The following is a 21,395-nucleotide window of genomic DNA, read 5'->3' as shown; positions in this document are numbered from 1 at the left end:
TATTTTTAATGGATCTATCGGTGGTAAGAATGCCGTACAAAAACATGTGACCAAAATGTACTCACTCTACCTGTACTTATGAATTCTCACCTGCACTCAGTTGGACAGCTTACAAGTGACGGCATAGTGCTGAATCTTATTATTTGATGCTCTTATATCGTTCTAGATAGGTCATCTGGTGGTTCAAATGACCCGTAATTTTTTCTATATGGGCCTGTAGTCTATGTGTCATTGCTCTTTGTATTAAAATACCGTGGATTCTTGCTAAAGACACGTACAAATATATCATAAACGTGGTTTATCTTTTGAATATAAACTACTTCATGAATTTTCTTGTTTATTTGTACAATGGTATGCCTATTAGAGTTGAATATGGTAGTTAATAGAAATATGAAGTCCGTTAATTTGAGTTCGTTTGTACGTATACATTATAAATATAACAAATATTTAAGTAAGGCTTTCAAGAGCTCCGGCATCCAGAATCCAGCGTATCCAGGTCCTAGGCTCACACGTGCCGTTAGAAGAAAATCATCAGCGTTTAAATTTAAAACCAGTTTCGCCATTCAAACCAAACATTTCAAAGAAAAATACTTAAATTGGCAAATTATATATCAATACTCTCTAAAAAATTGCAAGTCATTATCACTTCACGCGGACATGTACACACCTACGTTTTGTTTAAGTATTTTAATCCTATAGTCTAAGCAATAATTACGATTATTCAGATACGTGTCTTCCTCTCATGATATCCGCCCACGGTGATATCACGACAATCACAGCGAGACACTTCAGTCTGATAACCTCTTATCTTTTATCTAAATGATAACTAAAACATTAAGGCTTCACTTGTCTCAATTGGATTAACCTAACCTAGTTACCTAGTAACCGTTTAAGTTCAGGTTATATTTAAATTATGTTATTGAAACTGTTTGCGCTTCTTTAGTTGATTTAATTTTTTAGACACAACACATATATATGTCGATTTAGAATTACACAAAAAAAGAATATTTTTATTAATTTCCTAAAGGTATTAGGTATAACTGATTAACCTGACTTTGATTAACCTTCGTATATAAATAAATTATATGAGTCACAAACGATTTTGCCGTGGAAATCAAAACACAAAATGTCGCATGTGGAATGATAAGAAACGTAATGCAAGGTCAATAGTAAGTATACCCAACTATAAAAACAACGTTTATGTTTCGTGAATTAGACACAGAATTTTTAATAGTTGTTATTTAGAGATTTAAATATGGCAAGTGCTGTAGTTGTATATTTTGGAATAAATCTCATCTTATGAAACGTCTAAATCTATTTGTATTACGCATAATTTAAAAGCTTAGATAACATTATGACGAGCACGTTAATATAATTTAAAGCGATAAATTTGTTAAGAGCCTAATCACCTAAAATAGAAATTACAAATGACACTTATCTCAAAGTAGCACAATTTCATCGAAATAATTATTTTGCATTAAAATTAAGAACATAATATGTAGGTATATAAGGAAATAAAAAAGAACGGCACTTGTGATATATTGCATAGACCGCTGATAAGCGTTATCGGTCAAACGGTTGTGTTTATGGTATTATCTATGCTTTGTTATACTAATTTAAAAACACGGTTTTTCGGCTATCGTTCGGTTTAAAAATTAACCTGAATTGAGAAAGGAGATAGTTATGTGAGGGACGTTATCGCAATTTAATTGCTCCTGCTAATGTTATGTGGGTAGATATCTTTACAATAATAAGTTTTGTTGATGTCATTATTTGCCTTTGACAGTTAGGATGCAATAAAGTGGTATGTAAGCTTCTTTTTACCGCAGAGAAACATCTACCATGTCCCATAGGAATGATGCTTGATCACGCGAACGGAGCCGGGCAATTTGTATTGAATATGCGATGTAAATCATGATTATTTACGGATTTTCTCTTCTTTTATTCTTTACATGTCAGACTTAGTTTTAACAAAGCCAAGGATAAAATAATAATAATATAACAATGATACGTTGAATATCCTTACTTTCCTTTCCTTTTAAATATAACATAACACACATTAATAAATTATCAAGAAAAAATAGATATATAAGAAAATTTTATTGAGTAATTACATTTATAATATTACTATCGATATATATTCAGCGAATGAGATGTCAACAGGAAGGAAGTACATATATGATACATATGTCTCTAGATAAGTATGTTTGTATTGTGTTTATTTTAAGAAACAAAGACAATATCATTCAGTTTCTTATATATTGCTCTTAATTAACGTAACGCAGCCTCATCACTGACATATGAGATCATCTTAATAAAACTTTATGAAAATATATAGGTAAAAAGAAAACATTAGCGTAAAAAGCAAACGTTTTTTTAATTTTAATTAGGATTCATGAATATTTGGTATTTGGTAACTTTTTTAACATTAAATGTAACTTTTATTCTATAGTAAAAAAAGACAACAGTTTTGCTAATATTTCAATAATTATAACTACTAATAATTTACTTTACATCATAATTTAATTTTATATAGATACTTGTACTTCGCTGCAGGGAAACATGCATGCCTCCTGTAAGTGTTAAGGCCATAATCCACCGCTATAGGCAAGTGCGGTTTGATAGATGTCATAAATGTCATGTCGTCGAACTTTTGATTCTTGGTCAGACCGGTCTCTTCACGTTATTTATCCCTAATTGTGTATAGTAAATATTATTCGTATTTGTCTTCTACAAGAAAAAAATCGAGAAGTTTCGTTATAACATGTTTGTACTCGCAATACCTTTAAAAATCTATTTAATTATACATATTGCCTAAATCACTTAAGCGAACCCAACAATTACACGACAAAGAGCTCAATCACTTCCATGAACAGATTAAACCGTTACCAAGACACATTTAGGTTTTTATCCTCAAACTACAAATGCAACTCGATAACGGCGCAATAGTAAATTATTTAATGGAATATTTCAGCCGCACTCTATTTCGTTTGCGTCAAAAAACGTCGTATTTATTCTGTATTTCAGCGAGATAACCAATAAATGTAATTTACGCGCCGTTTGCGTTCACTCAGCGCGGGCGGAGTATAAATCACATCTCAGCATCAATTAGTGCTCTTAGCATCCGTAATGTACCGTCAAAACCCATCTCTATTGCCCACAATGAGAGAGATGTTAGAAGAAATGTGGATGTTCTATTGTTTAACTAGAACTAAAGGATAAACTATAATAATACTCATGTAACATTCCTATCAAACGAAAGTTGAGCAAGTTGGGCAAGAGACAGATGCTTTTATATCGTTTTATGAACACGGACTAGCGGGTCTTGTGGCATCCTAAATATGAGGAATTATTAGCCCCTATTGAGATGAAGCATTCCCTAGGACTATAATAATTCACTAAGACGTTCTTATGTAACAGGTCCTTTTTTGTATATAACAGGTTTCTTTACTCATCTGAAATCAGGACAAGACATTTTAAGCTACTTTTTCAATTAAATAAATCTTTTGTACAAGTAGGGTGGTCACCGACGTTTCTGGAGAGGGAGGTACCACTACAAATGCTTAATCGGCTGAAAAACACAGGAAGTTATCCAGTAACAAAACTTAAAAAATACACCTAGTTGAACTGAGAAATTCGTTATTAGAAACGTCGTTAAATTATATTCAATCACTAGCAGTCCGTCCCGTGGTACATATATTGCCTATAGGCTTCGTCAATAAATGAGCTATCTAATTTTTCAAATCGGACCAATAGTTCCTGAGATTCATGCGTTAAAACAAACAAATTCTTCAGCTTTATAATATTAGTATAGATAATCAGATCATATATTAATTTATGCACTGTCCTTTTCTAAAATTAAATACATTAATAATAATTGTAACATTGTTGTGACTCAATACAAGAACTTGCCTGGTGTTGTGGGTAGAACGTATTGTGAATGTATTCATCATATTATATTAACGTTTTGACACTCATTTGGGTTAAGTAAACTTTTATAGAAACTTCTTTAGCTTTAGTCTTGATGATTATATCTCAAAACATGAACCATTCCTATTCATTGTAAAGTTTTATTTTATTATTTTCAGTACAGGAAAATGACGCATACATAAATCATAGTTTAGCAATATTGTGGTAAATAATACGGACATGCAAATAATTTTCCCGTTTTACAAAATAGGGTCCAAAGTGCCGATTAGTGATTCTTTCATTTAGCATTATAATAAGCAATATACGTAAATATTACGTGTTTATTTGTGTGTTTTGTTTTATATTACTTGTGTAAAAGAAGCGCACATAATATTGTCAACACACTATAAACACACATAATGTTGCCATATAAAGGTACATTCACGTTTGTTATTCAAATAAATCAAAACAATTTAATCCTTTGAGAGAGAAATTGAGAAAAATGCAATATTGTTCGTTCTCTACATGAGAACTAGTAAGTATTTCTACTGATATCAAAATGTGTACATCTAATAGAAAAGAAAAGCGTACACATTTAAACAGCTAAGTAATCTATCTACCACTTTAGTAACTCATTGGTAAATTTGAGTTTGAGTTAAGCAAGGGAACAAACGCGTTCATAGGCGATAAGACCTCTCCCCATTAGTTGAACTACCAGACTTTGAACTTCAGAGCAAACACCAACACAAATCCTTTTTAATCGTGAAAACTTAAAGACCTGCTTACGAAAAGCATTTTTTCAGACTATAAACAAAATTGTATAACCTAAGTGACTATTACTACATGACACTATAGAAGCTTATTTAATATAAAATTGCTGGGTTGCCATTTGAACACATTTCAGATTACTAATTCACGTTTGCATATCAAATCAGACAATCGCCGTGCACGTGTCCGCGGATCTCATTGTTTTATACATTTCCACGTACTATTATATGTCCAGTTGCTAATTGTTTCTACTCGAGTGTTTCCAGCCGATTTAATACACTCTTTCTAGAACAGTCTGTCGATTCGTTTAGTCTATACTTATAGCATATGCTGAGAGTATGTTTGCAATGTTTTCACACAAAAAGTTTGGGACCTATTTTAAAAATCCTAATCACCACAGTTTCAGCTGCAAATTCCCTGATTGACATAGGCTTTATATTATGTATGAATGGGAATGCACCATAGAAACCGAGGCGAACAAATAGTTGCTTGTGTAATAGTAAATATAGTTAAAAAAACGCTTTAACTATATTAAACGAATTAACTACATAGTCTTACTTGTTTTCTACAGAGTATACGTAAGGGACTTAATGGCTTAATCCTAATCAGAATAATAAGTTGAAATCATGAAAATTATTGTATTGTCAGCGATCCTTAATAAACAGCATAATAAGTTGATACCAAATTTTAAATACTATAATTTGTTTAAAGGTAGTTAAAATCGAGTCTAAGGAGATGGCTACATACAAACATACAAAGATACAGGTGAAGCTAGTAAAAGCGTGTTTAAAACACTTTTCAAATGAATTAATATAAGTATGAATTCATTTTATCGTGTAAATATTATCATTTAACTGTATATTGGTAATAATACGGAAAATTTTTGTAGATAAGAAGCTAATTTTATATAATACGAGCTGCCTGTCCCGGCTTCGCCCGGATTGTGAAAAAATTGATGGAGCTGTTTTGAACTTTATTCGACAAATACAAAATTAAGGATAAGTATAAATAGCTTCTCAGATTGATGCTTAGGTGAAATAGCATATTATCAAAGAGCAACGAAGGTTATTAAACATACATACTCACAAATACTTATGCCAATAACGGAGGAAATGAGAGAAAATAAACTTTTAAAGTTGTTTTGAATTTGAAGTTGTTTAAAGCGCATTTTATCATTAAGACTTCAAATTAAAAAATTACCGCGAATTTAAAAATACTCTCAGTTTAGACTACTACACAACACTGGTAATATACGACTGATTCGAATAAGGAAAAGCACCATAAATCCTGTTAAATTGTGTGTATTATTCATTACACAATAACACTAAGTCAATTACTGAATTTCTGATGATTCTTTGTGTAAAACATATGATGCACATATTTATCACCGAATGTGTGTTAATTTAATCTACCACCAACGACCAAGTGGCTTAATTAATCACGTCACATAAAATCAACACACTTATATTAACAAACAAAATGACGAAACACAAACACAACAGAACAATTTCGCAGACTGAAGAAGAATTGACGTCGATACAATGTTTACATGCAGCTGTGAACAAAGCGTCCACAGTGTTCTGTAACGGGGACGGTTTCAATTAACCAAAAGTGGGATACTAATTAATTAATAAAGTGGTTTTTTCGAAATCTTGAATACTTTGATGACCCGATACTAGCTCGTGTGTGAGGACGTAAAGGACTCTACACACTATAACGCATGTGTGGTACGATCATAACAGGAAGGTGTCAGGCAAAAAAAATATTTATTAATAATTATATTATTGAAAAGTATGAGATTTTGCCCACTAGATCATTGCGCCACTGAGCATAGCATAGCATATCGTGCCGCATTCCTATCCTGGCACGTTCCTATTTCGATCAAATTTAGTTGCAGTGGATTATTTAATTGTATCTGTACATAAAAAAAAAAACACTAAATTATTTCATAATTAAAGGTCTTATCTCATTCACTTTTGTAATACACGCCACTATTGAAACAGAATAAAATTTAAAAAATTAAATAACCCACAGCAAACTTAACAAATAGGTCTATATAGGTCACTAATCATTGTTACTCGGATGTTTTTTCAATCACATATAATGGTTTCTCTTAAATTAGGAGAAGTATTCCTAAAATATCGATATAGTGCATTTCAATTGACAACTACTTAAAATACAAACAGATGACAATGAATACGTGAAACGTGCTACGTAACTATTTCAAAATAACCACATAACAATTGAGCAATTAATCAGAGTAGAAAACAAAAGTCCAGCAATAGCGCCATACCATACCCGGCCACTTAACTCTGCGTTATTGGGATCAATTAACGTTTGTAGCTTGTAACTGAATGAGCATACGAATAGTTCAGTAGAATCGATGGTAACTCATGTATCACCCATTGCGTGTTACCCATTCACAAAGAGCCCATAGATGATTCCACCATATTTTTCTATTTGAGAATTTGTATAAGTTTATTTGTAACAAGTCATAATTCGAAAACCGAAAATCGAATTGGCCTTAAAAGGAAACCATGAAACACTTAGGTAGATTAAGAGAGTTGGTATACAATAAATTATTTACATATATACAATAATTACGAATGCTTTTAGCCGGCGCTCGTCACTTATTGTCTGTCGGGTAGTAGTTCTATGGGACATGAAAGCCATCTAGGTTTCTTTCATGGGGCAATAGCATTCTCAAACATTGACAATGCATACATAGCCTTGCCGAGATATAAAGCTAACAATCGCACATTATACCCATACACATACACAAGGATACAATTTATTGCGTGTTATCGGTGAGGCAAGGACGTATAGATTAGTCCCATTGTATTTAAGAATAACTTCATCTATTAACTTCTTTCAGCGCTATAAGTAATCCCATTGAGAAGTAATATTGGTTTTTTTTATTAAAGGTACAACACAGTGCTCTTCAGTGCTCAACAAAAAAGTACCTTACCTGAGTGGGTCCAAAGAATAACCAATTATACCCGTTCTTTGATATTTTCAAAATCATTAAACCCTGCTTATTTATAAAACGTACCTACTAGTTACGTTAAAAATAGATTCAATGGCATGAAAAGATCATACAACTATTCTAAAAATAGATATTGAAGTATATTGGTAACCGTTTAAAATTTATCAGATCGTAGCGACCTTATAAACCAGTTCGCGCAACATGTGGCAGCGTAGCAATGAAACAACTGCATATGTAACATATTACAGAGCGTTATGTGCTGTTTAATGTAATTACAGTATTTTTTTTCAAGCTAAAAACGTCTCACATCATTAATTGAGATGGGAAAGTTGATAAAGATAAAAAAAAACTCGTTCCTCGTGTGTTTGGACTGCAGAAACACAGATTTTTCGGCACTGTCACTTCCATTTGGTTTCTATTCAGATATGTACGCTATTACGTGTACGATGCAAATACGTATTGTAAAGAAAAGAAAGAAAGTGTAATTTAAACTTATCGTTTCACAACACGCCTAAAAACAATCCAATAAATATGTAAAGAAAACAAAAAAAAAAAACGAGCATAATATAGCATACTTATCTCTCTAGATCATACCGCGAATATTTCCGACTCCGGAACAAATGGCATAAGAATTGAGAATGGCGATATCTAATATATTCAAATATTCCGCATTAACCGTGACTAAGCCCTACGGGCGTGTTAATTCAGGTGCATTGAAAGTACTAATTTAGGCATGGGAACAATATTTCGGCATACATCGCGTGCCAAACGCCGCTGCCTCATGCCTGTTTACGTGTGTCGCGAATCGTCTACGTTTTTAATTTATACTCTCCTATATTGGATGCAGTGTAATTGTTATCGAAGTTTATTTGTTATTGTTCTGTTCTCGGTTTAACTGTTGGCGGTCGTAATTTAGCAGCGCATCTCTTTCCGTGTTTCAGTTTGTAGACTTCAAATCATCCGAAGTATAATTTATAGGTATATATAATAAATATATAATAAATTAATATTAAAATATTAATTAATATATAATAAATTAATATTAAAATATTAATAAATATATAATAAATTAATACTAAAATATTAATTTATAGGTACTATACAGTATCAAATTTTGCAGCAAGATACAGTGTTGTAAAATATAAAGTTGATTAAATGAATACAGGAAACAATAAAGGGACGACTTATCGAGAACTACAATAAAATGTAGACCAAGGCCCACAAGCCATATTATATTGCCTTCAGTATTGTTCAGTATATTTTCAAAGAAATTTAAATCACATTAATAAGTAATACAGGGAGTTTTAGAAAAGATATTACGTTTTTACCCTTGCATTTTCGCTGCTGCAAGATGTTTTTATTATTAAATCAGTGAATGAGTGATATTGATAGATCATATAAGGGTGCTCAATCCCTACTTAATATTATAAATGCGAAAGTAACGGTGTTTGTCTGTCTGTTACGCTTTCACACTTTAACCACTGAACCGATTTTGACTAAATTTAATATAAAGATAGTTTAAGACCCGAAAAAGAACATAGGATAGGTTTTATTACGGAAATACCACTGGAAAGGGAACGCGAGTTTCTCTTTGAGTACGCGGGCGAAGCTGCGGGCGGCAAGCTAGTAATTAATAAATTGTATACACGAACTCTACTGTACTACAGCCACCGTGTCGCTGAACTTTGCTGTTACGATATTATTTTGTTGCCGGATCTTCGTGAACAAATTAAGAACGCACACAGCATCGATTTCTCGCAAAAAATTATCTACTGATGCACGTGTTCTGTAAATGTGAGCATAATGTAGCGATAACATTTCTATTTGCGCGTAATCCAGATTCCATATGAAGCTTTTAATACATCAATATTATGTTAAGGATTACTGGTGGCGATAAGGAAAATATAATTCATTCATTGCGCATATTGTCTTTGGAAGTTTGGCTCCGAATAAGGGAAAACCGGAGGCTGAATTGGATGTACAATGTTATATGCGATTTCGGTAATATCGTATTTCCTCAAGGCAATTTGTACATTGTGTGTTACGTGATTAGAATGAAAATCAGATGACAGTTATATCATAAACTTATATAAAATATACTTGTTTAAAAGAAAAATCTTGGACATGCCGGTTTACTAACGATGTTGTCCTTTATCATTGATGATGATGAAGAAATGGATTGGCATCTGTTTACGTCCAACACTTATGGCATCTATAGGTATTACAAATACATTAAAATACAATTTCACGCTTACTTCTTAACAATCTCGATGAATCAATAAAAAACAAAAAAATGCAGTAGTCTGACTGTCTCTGATATAAGTCTACTTCGATTGCTCATCATCTCAGACTAATATCAGACAGTTCTCTTAGAGTTCAAATTGCTATAGCTTTTCAGTTTATTCTGTTAGTGCTCGTATGAAAACCGGTCGCAAACTCCTTGGCGTTAACCTCACTAGAGCACAAAGTAATGTATATCGACGATATACGATATATTGACGACGACAAACCGCCAAAATCACAAGGTCCGCACTCCACGTATCGCTAGACGCTGTAATGAGTCACGCCGAATGTACGAGTTATAGATAAGTAAAAGACAGACTATATGCTATAGAAGATGCCACACCAATATATTTCAGAGTACGAATAGTTTTAGCATAAAAAGTTAAATTTTCAATTGAGACATGGACAATAAATTTAAATACACAGAAATCATATTGAATGAGATGTGATTATTCATATTTGCGATGAATTCAATGCTAAAATGGTCAAAGTTTGACATTACCATAAAACAGAAATATAAGATTTTGTTCTATGAATAAAAATGTAATAATAATTTTTTTTTTCTCCTGTTTATAATTCTTTTTAGCATCGAAATCTTCTATCTATACTATGTTATATACCTTATATATAGCATAGTACAGAGTACGCTTGATGACACATTTTTCCCCTTTTGTCGGATATCAATTTTTAGAAGTACTAAGGGTGAGGGGTCTCGATAGGGTATTCGAGCGTTCAGTTATAATTAAAAAAAAAACAATAACAACCACGTAAAGTGTCATTATGAGCGAGCGTACAAAAAATCACTCATGATATCTCATTCAAGAAACATGAATCGAATTCGCAATCGCAAAGACAGCGATCTGTTAGACGCGAGTATGGCCGCAACTATTTCCGTCACCGAATCCAGACGATCGATCCGGAACACGTGATTACGTTGAAAAGCGATTCTGTCACGCGTTGTCGCCGCGTATTTTAGTTCCTGATGCAAATGACGGTGCCGTTTATTGTAATGAAAATTCCTTCAGGTAATTAAAAGCGCCGTCTCGAGCCCGTCGTGCGCCGGATTATCTAGTAATAGGCCGATCCGAAGACCGACTTGAGACGCTAATTAAATTGCCAATATTCGAATGTAGAGCGAATGTAATCACACTGAGAATTTCTTTTTTTCTTCTTTAATTGTTATAGTATGCAGTAAAAGTACTATTTTTTATTTGTAAAAAATACATATGGCTGTTTATGGAAGAGGCATTTAGCACGTATAATTACCACTGATTATAAATGGTGCAAGCCCATATTTCTCAACATACTTTGAACATCAGTGATCAAGCCCATAATTTTCCTTGCAATAATATGAAATCAAAAAGTTGTCAATCAACAGTTAGAAAGTGTTGATTAGGAAAATAAAGTCCCAGACACTTTCCAACAAATTTTGGGCAAACATTTGGCACTAACTTCCTCAACCTTTCCATGTCTTTTCATATCTCTTTCAAAGACTTTTTCTTTGATGAGTGATTGATAAGCCATATGCCCGTATACATAGTCTACTGTTACGATTTATTATATATATATATATACATATATACTTAGCTAAACTATATAATGTAGAAACATTCCCTAATAAAAAAAATGTCCCAAAACATTCACACCTCAAGGTACTTTAAAAAATACTTCCAAGCACTTGTTAGTAATTATTATACGAGTTTGAGATAAAAATAAACTTGTTAAATGTTCAGTGATACAATGGTTTTTGTGTATCATTACAATAATTGGGATGCTGTGTAACATTAATGTCTCCTTGACCCTGACTCATGAGTATCAAATGCTAACGTTTAGAATACATATTTTCATTGTTCCTCTCAGGGTTTTTTACATGTCGTTGACAACAAATTTAGTACAGAAAATTAGTTGAGAGCTGTAATGTTATGATAGTTTTGAAATTGATCCCTGATATAAGTGTTATAAGGCAGAGTTTTATTTAAAGGTATCTCAAGTGATTTAACTGTCATTAAACAACAACATAATACTTTTTTGCCGTCACTTTTGGAGTTTAATGAACATAGGTCCAAATTATCTTCAGTGCTAAATAAGGATAAAGACAGTATGATTGTTACCTGCTAAGTGTTATGAATAAAAAATATAATAATATTAATAAAAACAAAAAACATACATGTTTTATTGACTTATTGTAATAATCTAATAAACTTTAGATTAATGTGGCCAGTTAATTTCAAGTGTTTCTATTTATTATTACTTAATTGTATCAAAACTGTTTCTAATCTTTATGTAAGTTTTTAAGTAAGTCATAAGTAAGTAACTTTCTTTATTACCGGATATGTTATAGAAATTTACAGATTATATGATAATTCTAAAAAAATAAAAAATAAACTATTATCAAACACTAAGGTCTTTTTAAAATCTTCAGAAATTAATTATACATAACACAAATATGAGGTATGAAATATGAGTATACCATGCATGAAATCAAAACTAGTATATACATGAGTAAAATTAATTCAAAATTACAAACTTTAAAAAGCACAAACTCTACAAAAATAACTTGAATTGATATATTATTGAGAAACAAAATTTTCTTTTATACTTTGATAAACAATAAACCAATTAAAAGCTTCAATACTTAAAAAAATAAAATCCCTACTTTGAAATTGTTACTTTTCTTTTTTTTGTTTTCTTTATTTTTAAGTAAATTTACCCAAAAATTTTTATGTGTGCTGGTGTATCCATAATTTGAAAAGAAATATATGAGGAATAGTTATTATACATTTTGATCTCATATTAATAAGCAGCAAAAGAAAAATAATATATTACGAGGGATAATAAGAACATTCTGGTATATCTAGATATGGTAAACAGATGTTTATAAGGTCAGTGTTTGATGGTTCACAAATCGAAGTACAATTTATATTGTCGTTATCGTCAATGCGGATTTAATTCTAATGACTAAATTAAACACTACAATATATTGCTCGGCGTGAAGGACGCTAACAGGTGTTAAATGATTGCACTATGTAACAGAATACTCACTGAGTTCGTTCGATGCTGCAGCCGCGGAGTCACTCATAAATGAACTACTTCTAGCTACAGGGCCCCAATGTGCCCTTCGGCCTGTGTCCTTCGATTCTGTCCGCTCCCCATCATCTGCTTTACACAGATGAAGAGCAAATACGCACCAATATAACACAAAACCGATACGCATCGTGATCTTTCAATGACACTGAACTTACTGCCTATAATGTTCAAAATAATTTTTCACCACTCTTTGAAACATGCACACAATCTACATTCTAACATGCAGCATGTTTTTTTATTAAGTTTATAAAATTTTCTAAGACCACATCACACGTACAGTTAAAAAAAACTACAGCCAGCCTTTATCACAGCAAAAATTATGAGGTCGAATAATTTTGACGTTTACTAATTTTATATGGCAACCTTTCTAAATGTCAAATTCAAAGACCACAGATAACAAATTTTATCTTGACTTAGTAATACACAGATAAAGTTTAAGCCACTTATCCCTTTGCAATCGATAAATGGGATTCTTTATTTTTTATGATCAAACACATTTGACTATAGTAAAAATTGCTGTTTTTCAAAATTTTTCATTCTTAACTACTAGAATTAAGCAAAAATTATCATAAATGAGTTTAATACAGTCTGTGACAAGCCTGTGACGTCAAGTGACGTTAATAAAATAATATCAATATGTCAAGTGACCTTGCGAGTTTGTAAACAATACGTACGAAATTATTAATAAAATCATACTAATTCTCTCATTGAAAGATTTGGTGATTTATTTTTCAAAAAGGAATAGTGAAATCATTGATTCAAAATGAATATTGATTTTGAGACGATGGCTGTGCTAGAAGAGGAATCCCAAAATGTAAGTCACCCATTTTTCTTTGTCGATATTTTTGTTTGCCTATTATTGTCGACTTGGTATTTAGCGTAGATAAGTAAAGTAAGGAAGTATTGTCTCACAATTTAATGATAGAAAAAATCGTCCATATGTTCGTATCAATAACTTCCTGGTTAGGAATATGACATTGTTATTGATAAATATTTTTGTACAAATTTGTATTGCACAATAGTTTCGTCATACATAGTGATGACCAATTTTATTATTGTATAATCTATCATATCTTCTACTCAAAAGATGCATTCAAATAACTGATTTGAATAAAAAATATATCCATACTAACAAAAAGGTTTTATAGAATTTTTTGCTTCTTTATTTTTTATTATCAGCTTTTTATGTAGATTAAAGATAAACATGTAGACCCAGTTGTAAGAGAAATAAATGATATGATATGAGATTGCAGAGTATTTGTAGGAAGTGATTGCCATTATATTGATACCATTCTAATTATTTATTTCCTTGCATTTTATAGTAGGCAGTGGCTAAATCTAAAAGATCTTGAAAATATAATTTATGAAATAAAAGAAAAAAAAAACACAATCCTTTTTTACACTTAATCAAACATATCATAGGATTTTCTTATTACAAACATGTTGAAAGTTAATGTGGTTTATTATGCAGTCTATATTCTTCTAGAATAAAATATCAACTAATGAGTGTTGCAAGCCTGAAGTATTATTAGAAAAGAAATTAAGTGATAAATAATACAGTAAAGAGCAAATAATTGTCAATGCCATTTACTATTAGTGTAACAATTTATTTAGTACATAGTCTGATTTGAATTTTATTATATTAAAATTAGAGGGGGGTTTCAATACCCTTATTCCCACTTTGTTTGTTTCACTGTTTTGTGAATTGTCTCATGACATGTCTCAAACACAGCAATAACCATTTGCAGTTAGTAGTAGGCAGTTAATATGTTCAATATCTCAATAGATCTATAGATTTTTAGTTCTTGTAAGGGATATAGTAATAGACTTGTTTTTGTTGTAGAATTAAAATAATCTAAACTAACATTTTAGTACAAAATCTAACCTTCTGCCACATTAGAAAAACGGTAGGTATTACATTTTTCATTATTCATCATTTATTACATTAATTAAAAATAACAGTCCGATAGATGGAGTTGACTCCTATAACAATTGTAATCTCGATAGTTTTATACATGGTCACTAGATGGCATTTTATTCAAAAAATTTACTTCAACTACTAATGTTCATATTTAATACTGAAATTCTTGGGAGTTAAGATGATTTCTCAATGTCTTTTTAAAACTATTTAGACGTACATTTTAAATTAAGTATTAAACGAAAGAAGGGCCGGTTAGAATATTTACTGTATTACATAAACTGACTGTGTGTCTGTGTGTGACTTTTATCAAATGAGTGATTTTAAATATCAAATAATTCGACCATTCATTTCCTCTACAAAAAGGTAAATTTTTTTATTCGCTCATAAATAAGAAATATGCGGTTTACTAAATATCTTATTTTTGACCTTTTAATTTACCTCATCAACTGACGAATTGGACCAAGTCCATCCGATCGACAGTGGGCCATCAGAGCAAGGGCAAGAGTGCCTCACGCAATGCACTAAACAATGTACTGCAGGATTTCAGAGGCTGAATATCTCAATAAGGTTTGATCTGTGAAATAGATATCACATGTAATGTAGAGCCCAGCTTCTGAATCTACACGGCCTAACTCTACCGACCCTAACTTCATAAATTCTACATATCAATAGAAATTTTTCTACTGGTATGGCTTCTCCGTTTCGCTTCCGTTATCGAGCTGATGCGAATATTTATTTTCTGAAGTAAGTAACGAAACAGTTAAGTTAACTTTTACTGATATGTAGAGTAGTACTCCCCCTTAGAGACGTCGGTTACTTTTTTTGTAGAAAAGAATATAGAAAACATCTAAGCCGGGGCGTCTTAATATTTTGACAGACACGGACTACTTTTACAATTTCAAATAGAAAGAACGAACGCAATGAAAATTAATATCTTAATAAGACTGTTACTAGTAATTTTATTACGCTTAATATTTAGTTGAATTGCGACGACTTGACTACACAATTACATAACTACGTAAATTTGCAAAGTCATCTAGATACGTTGTATGATATTTATAAAGTCCTATGTTACACACGCTGCGGATCCCTAAGAGGTCTATAGGCGACACTTTACGAAACCCTGTTCTAAGCCAATACTTCCAATATCCAGAAAAATACTCAACAAAGATGATAACTGAACAAAAAAGTTAAGGGTAGTTCAGACGATATGTAGCATCTGCATCTGCCTGATCCGTGACCATGCTCGTAGAATTTTCGACATGTTGATATAAATAAATAATCGTGTTTGAAACCCCTCATTCTCTGTTATTTCTAAAATATTACAATATACTTTAAGACCTTAGCAAACACAAAAAAAGAATCATAAACATTGTCTACGAGCCAAGCCCAGCATGTTTGTAACATAAGTGTTTTTACAAACATTGTTACTTGATAATTTTTATAATAATACATAGATTGATAAATACATAATATAACCTTTAAATTATAATAATACTAGCTGCACCCGGCAACCGCTTTCTGCTTTAGTCTTATCATTTAGGGGTATGAAAAATAGATGGTGGCCGATATTCAAACCTACCTGATTTGCATACAACATTTCATCAAAATCGGTCCAAACGTTTTAAAGGAGTTTGGTAACTAACATTTGTTCAAGATAATTTTGTTACATACTAGCTGAACTGGCAAACGCTGTTATGCCTTATTCTTATCATTTAGGGGTATGAAAAATACACGCCGGCCGATTCTCAGACCTACCCGATACGTACACAAAATTTCATCAGAGTCAGCCCAGCCGTTTCGGAGGAGCATGGTATTAAGTAACATTGTCCACGAGAATTTCATATATATGTATTGATGTATATAGAGAGTTTTGTAATGTAATAAATTAAAAACGGCTTTGTTTGTGTATTCGCATTGTCTTGTGTGTTTGATTAAAAAACGAACATGTTTTCATAATATAATTGTTGACGTTCCTAACAAAATTGTTAAGATAAACGCCTAAATTCACTATGATATCGCTGATACGCCCGTGCCTAAAAGTGATAACATACGTTTTAAAAATGATTATTTTCTTTGAGAACAAAACAAATATCTAATGATAAAAGTACACAATAACAACAAAACGATCCAATTAAGTGCTACATTGTAATATAATAGCTATTTAAATAAAATTCTACGTTACACGATGCATTAAATGGAAAATAATAACTACATTAGTAGTCCTCAAACATTGTCCACACAAAATATGCCCAAAATTTTGCAATGTAAATTGTAACTGCGACATAAATTTAAAGATGTTCATAGCTAGTACGTGCAGTTGTTACCGAGGGCGAGTGCAACGAAACGATAAGGTCAGTCTAATTCAAAGCGGGGAGAGTACAATACATTGCGAGTTGCAACACTACGTCGGCAGCGTACTACTTTTGCATTCAGTTTTATGCTTACTTGATGCAACTAAGTTTCGGTTTTCCATAACCGCTGGCGCTGTGGCTGTTGGAAGTTCTTTTTTTTTTGAAAAATAAAACGTGAATGCGCGCGGTCGTTCGCTCTGCGCAACGCTGTACGCAGTACGCGTCGCTGTCAGTGTGTTTCGAGGCAATCTCTCAGTCGGTCGCGGCGCGGTTGTGATCGAAAACGTAAGTTTTATTTGTTAATTTCCAACAAGATTCTTGTGAGAAGTAACTGATTAAATTTAATGGTAAACATGTTTGTAATTAAATAAGGGTTATTAGCTGCGTAAATTATGTCAAGTACGATGCATTTAAGGTTAGGTATCGACAGTTACTACGCCGTACAAAATGATAGGTCGACGCGAAGCGCGAACGACGCAGTTTGGTTGCCGCCGGTCTTTTGTTGCTAACTGAGTTACACGAGAATTGCGTATTTGTAACAATGATATTCGATTATTTCGTTGCTGTATGTATCATCTATTTATGTAAGTTAATAATAAAAACGTTTACAATATTTCATTTTACTTTTTATAAGTTCTTTAAAGAATTATTGCGTAAAAACATTGCAAGAAAACTTTATGCGCAGTATGCGAGCCACTGATAATAATTCGAACTTGAGGTAGGTCCGGTACGGTCAATTTCTTATTCATTTGATGCTATATAGGCTAATAACTAAACAAATTTATTTTTGATTCAACGAATAAGATAATGTTCAAAATTATGAATAATAAAAGCATCCTTCCTGTTTATTTTTAGTTATCTACTACATTTTTCAAACATAGACGGACCAATGCAAAGAATGTAATTCTATATGCACAAATACAGTTGAACACCATTTGAATCGTACATTTATTAATCGGAACTGCGTGCTTCCAGGATGCATATTGATTACGGTTCAGGTGCATTTTATTAATATACTATATACCGGGAAAATGTATGTAAGCTTCGGGGGGAACTGCGCGCGCCTCTATCATCAAACAGGTGAAATTAATATATTGACAGGCCTACTCATAATCTGCACACATGCAGCTCACGCAACTGTTGCAAAAACGCTCGGTATTTATATTATACCAATTTTTAAAGGCTAATAGAGAGAACTATGGGTTATTTTTTAATTGTAACAAATTGGAATATCTATAGAATATGAAAGACATCAGAATGCACACTTCACGCTGCAATTGCCTACGCAGCGAGTTCTGTCTCTCTAAATGCTGACGTCATCCTATATTCTACACTGGAGGACATGTGCGCTCAAATAATAATAATTAAAAATTTTTGTCAAGACCTAAATTTAATGTAGATAGGTGAACTAATATAACATCGTAGATAGTTCACCTACGTTCCAGTGCATTTATCTATATAAATCATAATATAAGAGAAAAAGAAACCGCCTAAGACATATGAGACATTTATTCTTAATTTTCTCTTTTCTCTATACGTGTAACAGTAATGATGGTGTGAAATTCAAAGACTATTGAGGACTGATAGTGTAGAATTTCATTTTGGTTGTCACAATTTGCCGATGCTATTAGGATTAATGAATTTTCATTAAAAATGTTTAATAAAGTTCGTTCTTTAACAGCAGTGTATATTTTTGTTTATTATATTTTCTTTTTCTGGTAATAAAATTTGTTTCCTAATAACATAGGAGGTTGTCAAGTCAATTCAACGGTTTTTCATTTTTGGTGTTGTAACTCCGTTACATGATTATTTATGTGTTTTATAGAAAATTGGTATCATTTGGTCCCATTTTTGAATTTGGAAAGATACAAAATTTATAAGAATTCAATTAAGGAGCATACTCGATATTTTATATGAACTAGTTAGTACGATAGTATGAACGGTTCACCCCGGTTTGCCTGCGGTGCATATACCTATGAATAGAAAAAATGCATCTTGCATCTTCCTAATGGAATAATACTTAAATTTTAATTGGCTGATTCAATATAAATGTTGTTAAATATTAAGTGCTAAATAATTCTTGAAATCGGTCTATTAAATTTTGTGTGAAAACATTACAAACATACATACAAAAACCTTTTGTAATTATGTATACATATGAATAATAAGTTCAGACTAAGGTATAAGCTTCCCTCTATATAAACATATAAATAAATAGTTTAGACTGAGGCATAAATTGCGTTGCAATGTTATTACGACGCGACGTTTTGCGATTAGCAGTTTGTAGCGAGCGACTAAGTTCATTGTTCCCCGATACGAACAATGCGTTAGCAAGGATTCTGGCGTCTTCAAGTCGTCGTCTTTTGAGGATATTGACGATTTTACGTCTTCCATTTTATGAGTTCATATAACATTGTTTATATGTATCTATGCTGCTTTGAATATAGATCGTGTTATTTTTTTTAAATTAGGAATTACGTTGCGTTTTCAAGGTTAGTTTTTTTTTATTGTGCTTCTGTAATATTCAATGAGAATTTAAGCAAAGGAAATGTTCAGTCTTCTTAAATGTTAATTAATATTAATAATTCAGTCGAATGATTGAAATTAATTTTATTGAACTACGTAACTATGTACTTATACGTAATTCGATTGCTCAAAAAGAAGGAATTGTTTTGATGCACTAGCTAGAATTAATGTTTCTTGTTTTTTGTTTGTTTCCCAGTTTAACAAATAATATATCCTACTTCCTACTTCCTATTCCTACTATTCCTACTTTCTTACTATACTACTATCCTAATCCTATTATTATAAATGCGAAAGTTTGTAAGGATGTGTGTATGTGTTTGTTGCTCTTTCACACAAAAACTACTGAACCGATTGCCATGAAATTTGGGACGTAGATAGCTGGACAACGTGAATCACATAAAGGCTATTTTTTATCCCGATATTCCTACGGGGTACGGATTTCCGCGGGTGAAACCGCGGGGCGCAGCTAGTGACTAATAAAACAACGCATTTCAATTTTTTTCTGTTAGTTATACTGTGCATTCAGAAATAATTCTGTAAGATCGAGATTATCATATGTGTAAACATTGAAGTTACTCAATGGAAATGATAATGACTGCCTTCAAGTCGTGTTTTTATACCACTATAGCGATTCGCAAAAAAATTGCGCGTGCGCGGTAAAGATCTAGAATTTGCGCAGTTTCTCAATATTCTGTTTTTAAAACTGTCCGTGGTGGGGAATACCTTCAAGGTCATATGAGGATTGTTATTCTAAAATAATAGTATATTGAAGTTTGTAACTCATATGAAAGACGTGTATCTGGAGATTCTGATAAGCAGAGAAACTAATTGGAAACGTGGCGCGTTTTGATAACAATAAAATTTTGAGAATGTAGAAAACGGATAGTTAGTAACAAACTTCCATGATGGGTATATACCCATTATATAAATTTATAAGTTTAGAAAGTTGGATATACATAAACAATATTACAATCATTTCAATAAGTTATTGTAACTGCAATAAAGATATTGTTTTAATTGTTCAGTTACCATCCTATCCTATCCTACTTCTTACTTCCTTCCAATATTATAAACGCGAAAGTTTGTGAGGATGTATAATCTATATTTGTTACTACATATTTCACGCAAAAACTACTGAACCGATTGTAATGAAATTAAGTAAGTAGATAGCTCGACAATTGGAATAACACATAGGCAACATTTTATCTCCATATTCCTACGGGATCCAGACTTATGCGGGTGAAACCGAATAACTAGAAGAAATTCTAACACAGCTACTATTAATACAACGTTATTCTATATGGTATTCAAATGCTATTATAAAATCTTAAAACTCAAACTTAAATAGGAACTATTACATACTTACTAAGTATAGTACAAGTAGATTTCATTTATTTTATTATGCATTTAGCTGTAACTATGTAAATCAGCGCCATCTATCTATTCCGACATGTTCTATAACAGTCAGTCGTTCAGGAATCGCTGGGCGGTGCGTACGTGTCGACGGGCGCGTCCGGCGCTGACGGGGGCGAGAGGCGAGAGGGGGGCAAACGTGGCCGCA

The 21,395-nt window shown here is 32.1% G+C and overlaps 2 protein-coding genes across 2 annotated transcripts in view; one reads left to right on the top strand and one right to left on the bottom strand.

The window, feature by feature from the left end:
• LOC119837340 (stromal interaction molecule homolog) overlaps positions 1-13,369 on the bottom strand; it is a 36,346-nt gene extending 22,977 nt beyond the window's left edge. Inside the window, exon 1 of the mRNA XM_038362893.1 lies at positions 12,989-13,369. Coding sequence (XP_038218821.1) covers positions 12,989-13,160 — 172 coding nt within the window. The 5' untranslated portion in view covers positions 13,161-13,369. The remainder of the gene's footprint in view (positions 1-12,988) is intronic.
• Positions 13,370-13,666: 297 nt separating this feature from the next.
• The window catches only part of LOC119837278 (REPTOR-binding partner), a 13,769-nt gene continuing 6,040 nt past the window's right edge, over positions 13,667-21,395 (top strand). Inside the window, exons 1-2 of the mRNA XM_038362794.1 lie at positions 13,667-13,847; positions 21,311-21,392. Of these exons, the coding sequence (XP_038218722.1) occupies positions 13,797-13,847; positions 21,311-21,392 (133 nt within the window). The 5' untranslated portion in view covers positions 13,667-13,796. The remainder of the gene's footprint in view (positions 13,848-21,310; positions 21,393-21,395) is intronic.

Source organism: Zerene cesonia, chromosome 27 (genome assembly GCF_012273895.1).
Source record: "Zerene cesonia ecotype Mississippi chromosome 27, Zerene_cesonia_1.1, whole genome shotgun sequence".
NCBI lineage: Eukaryota > Metazoa > Arthropoda > Insecta > Lepidoptera > Pieridae > Zerene > Zerene cesonia.
This window is presented reverse-complemented; position numbering and strand designations above follow the sequence as displayed.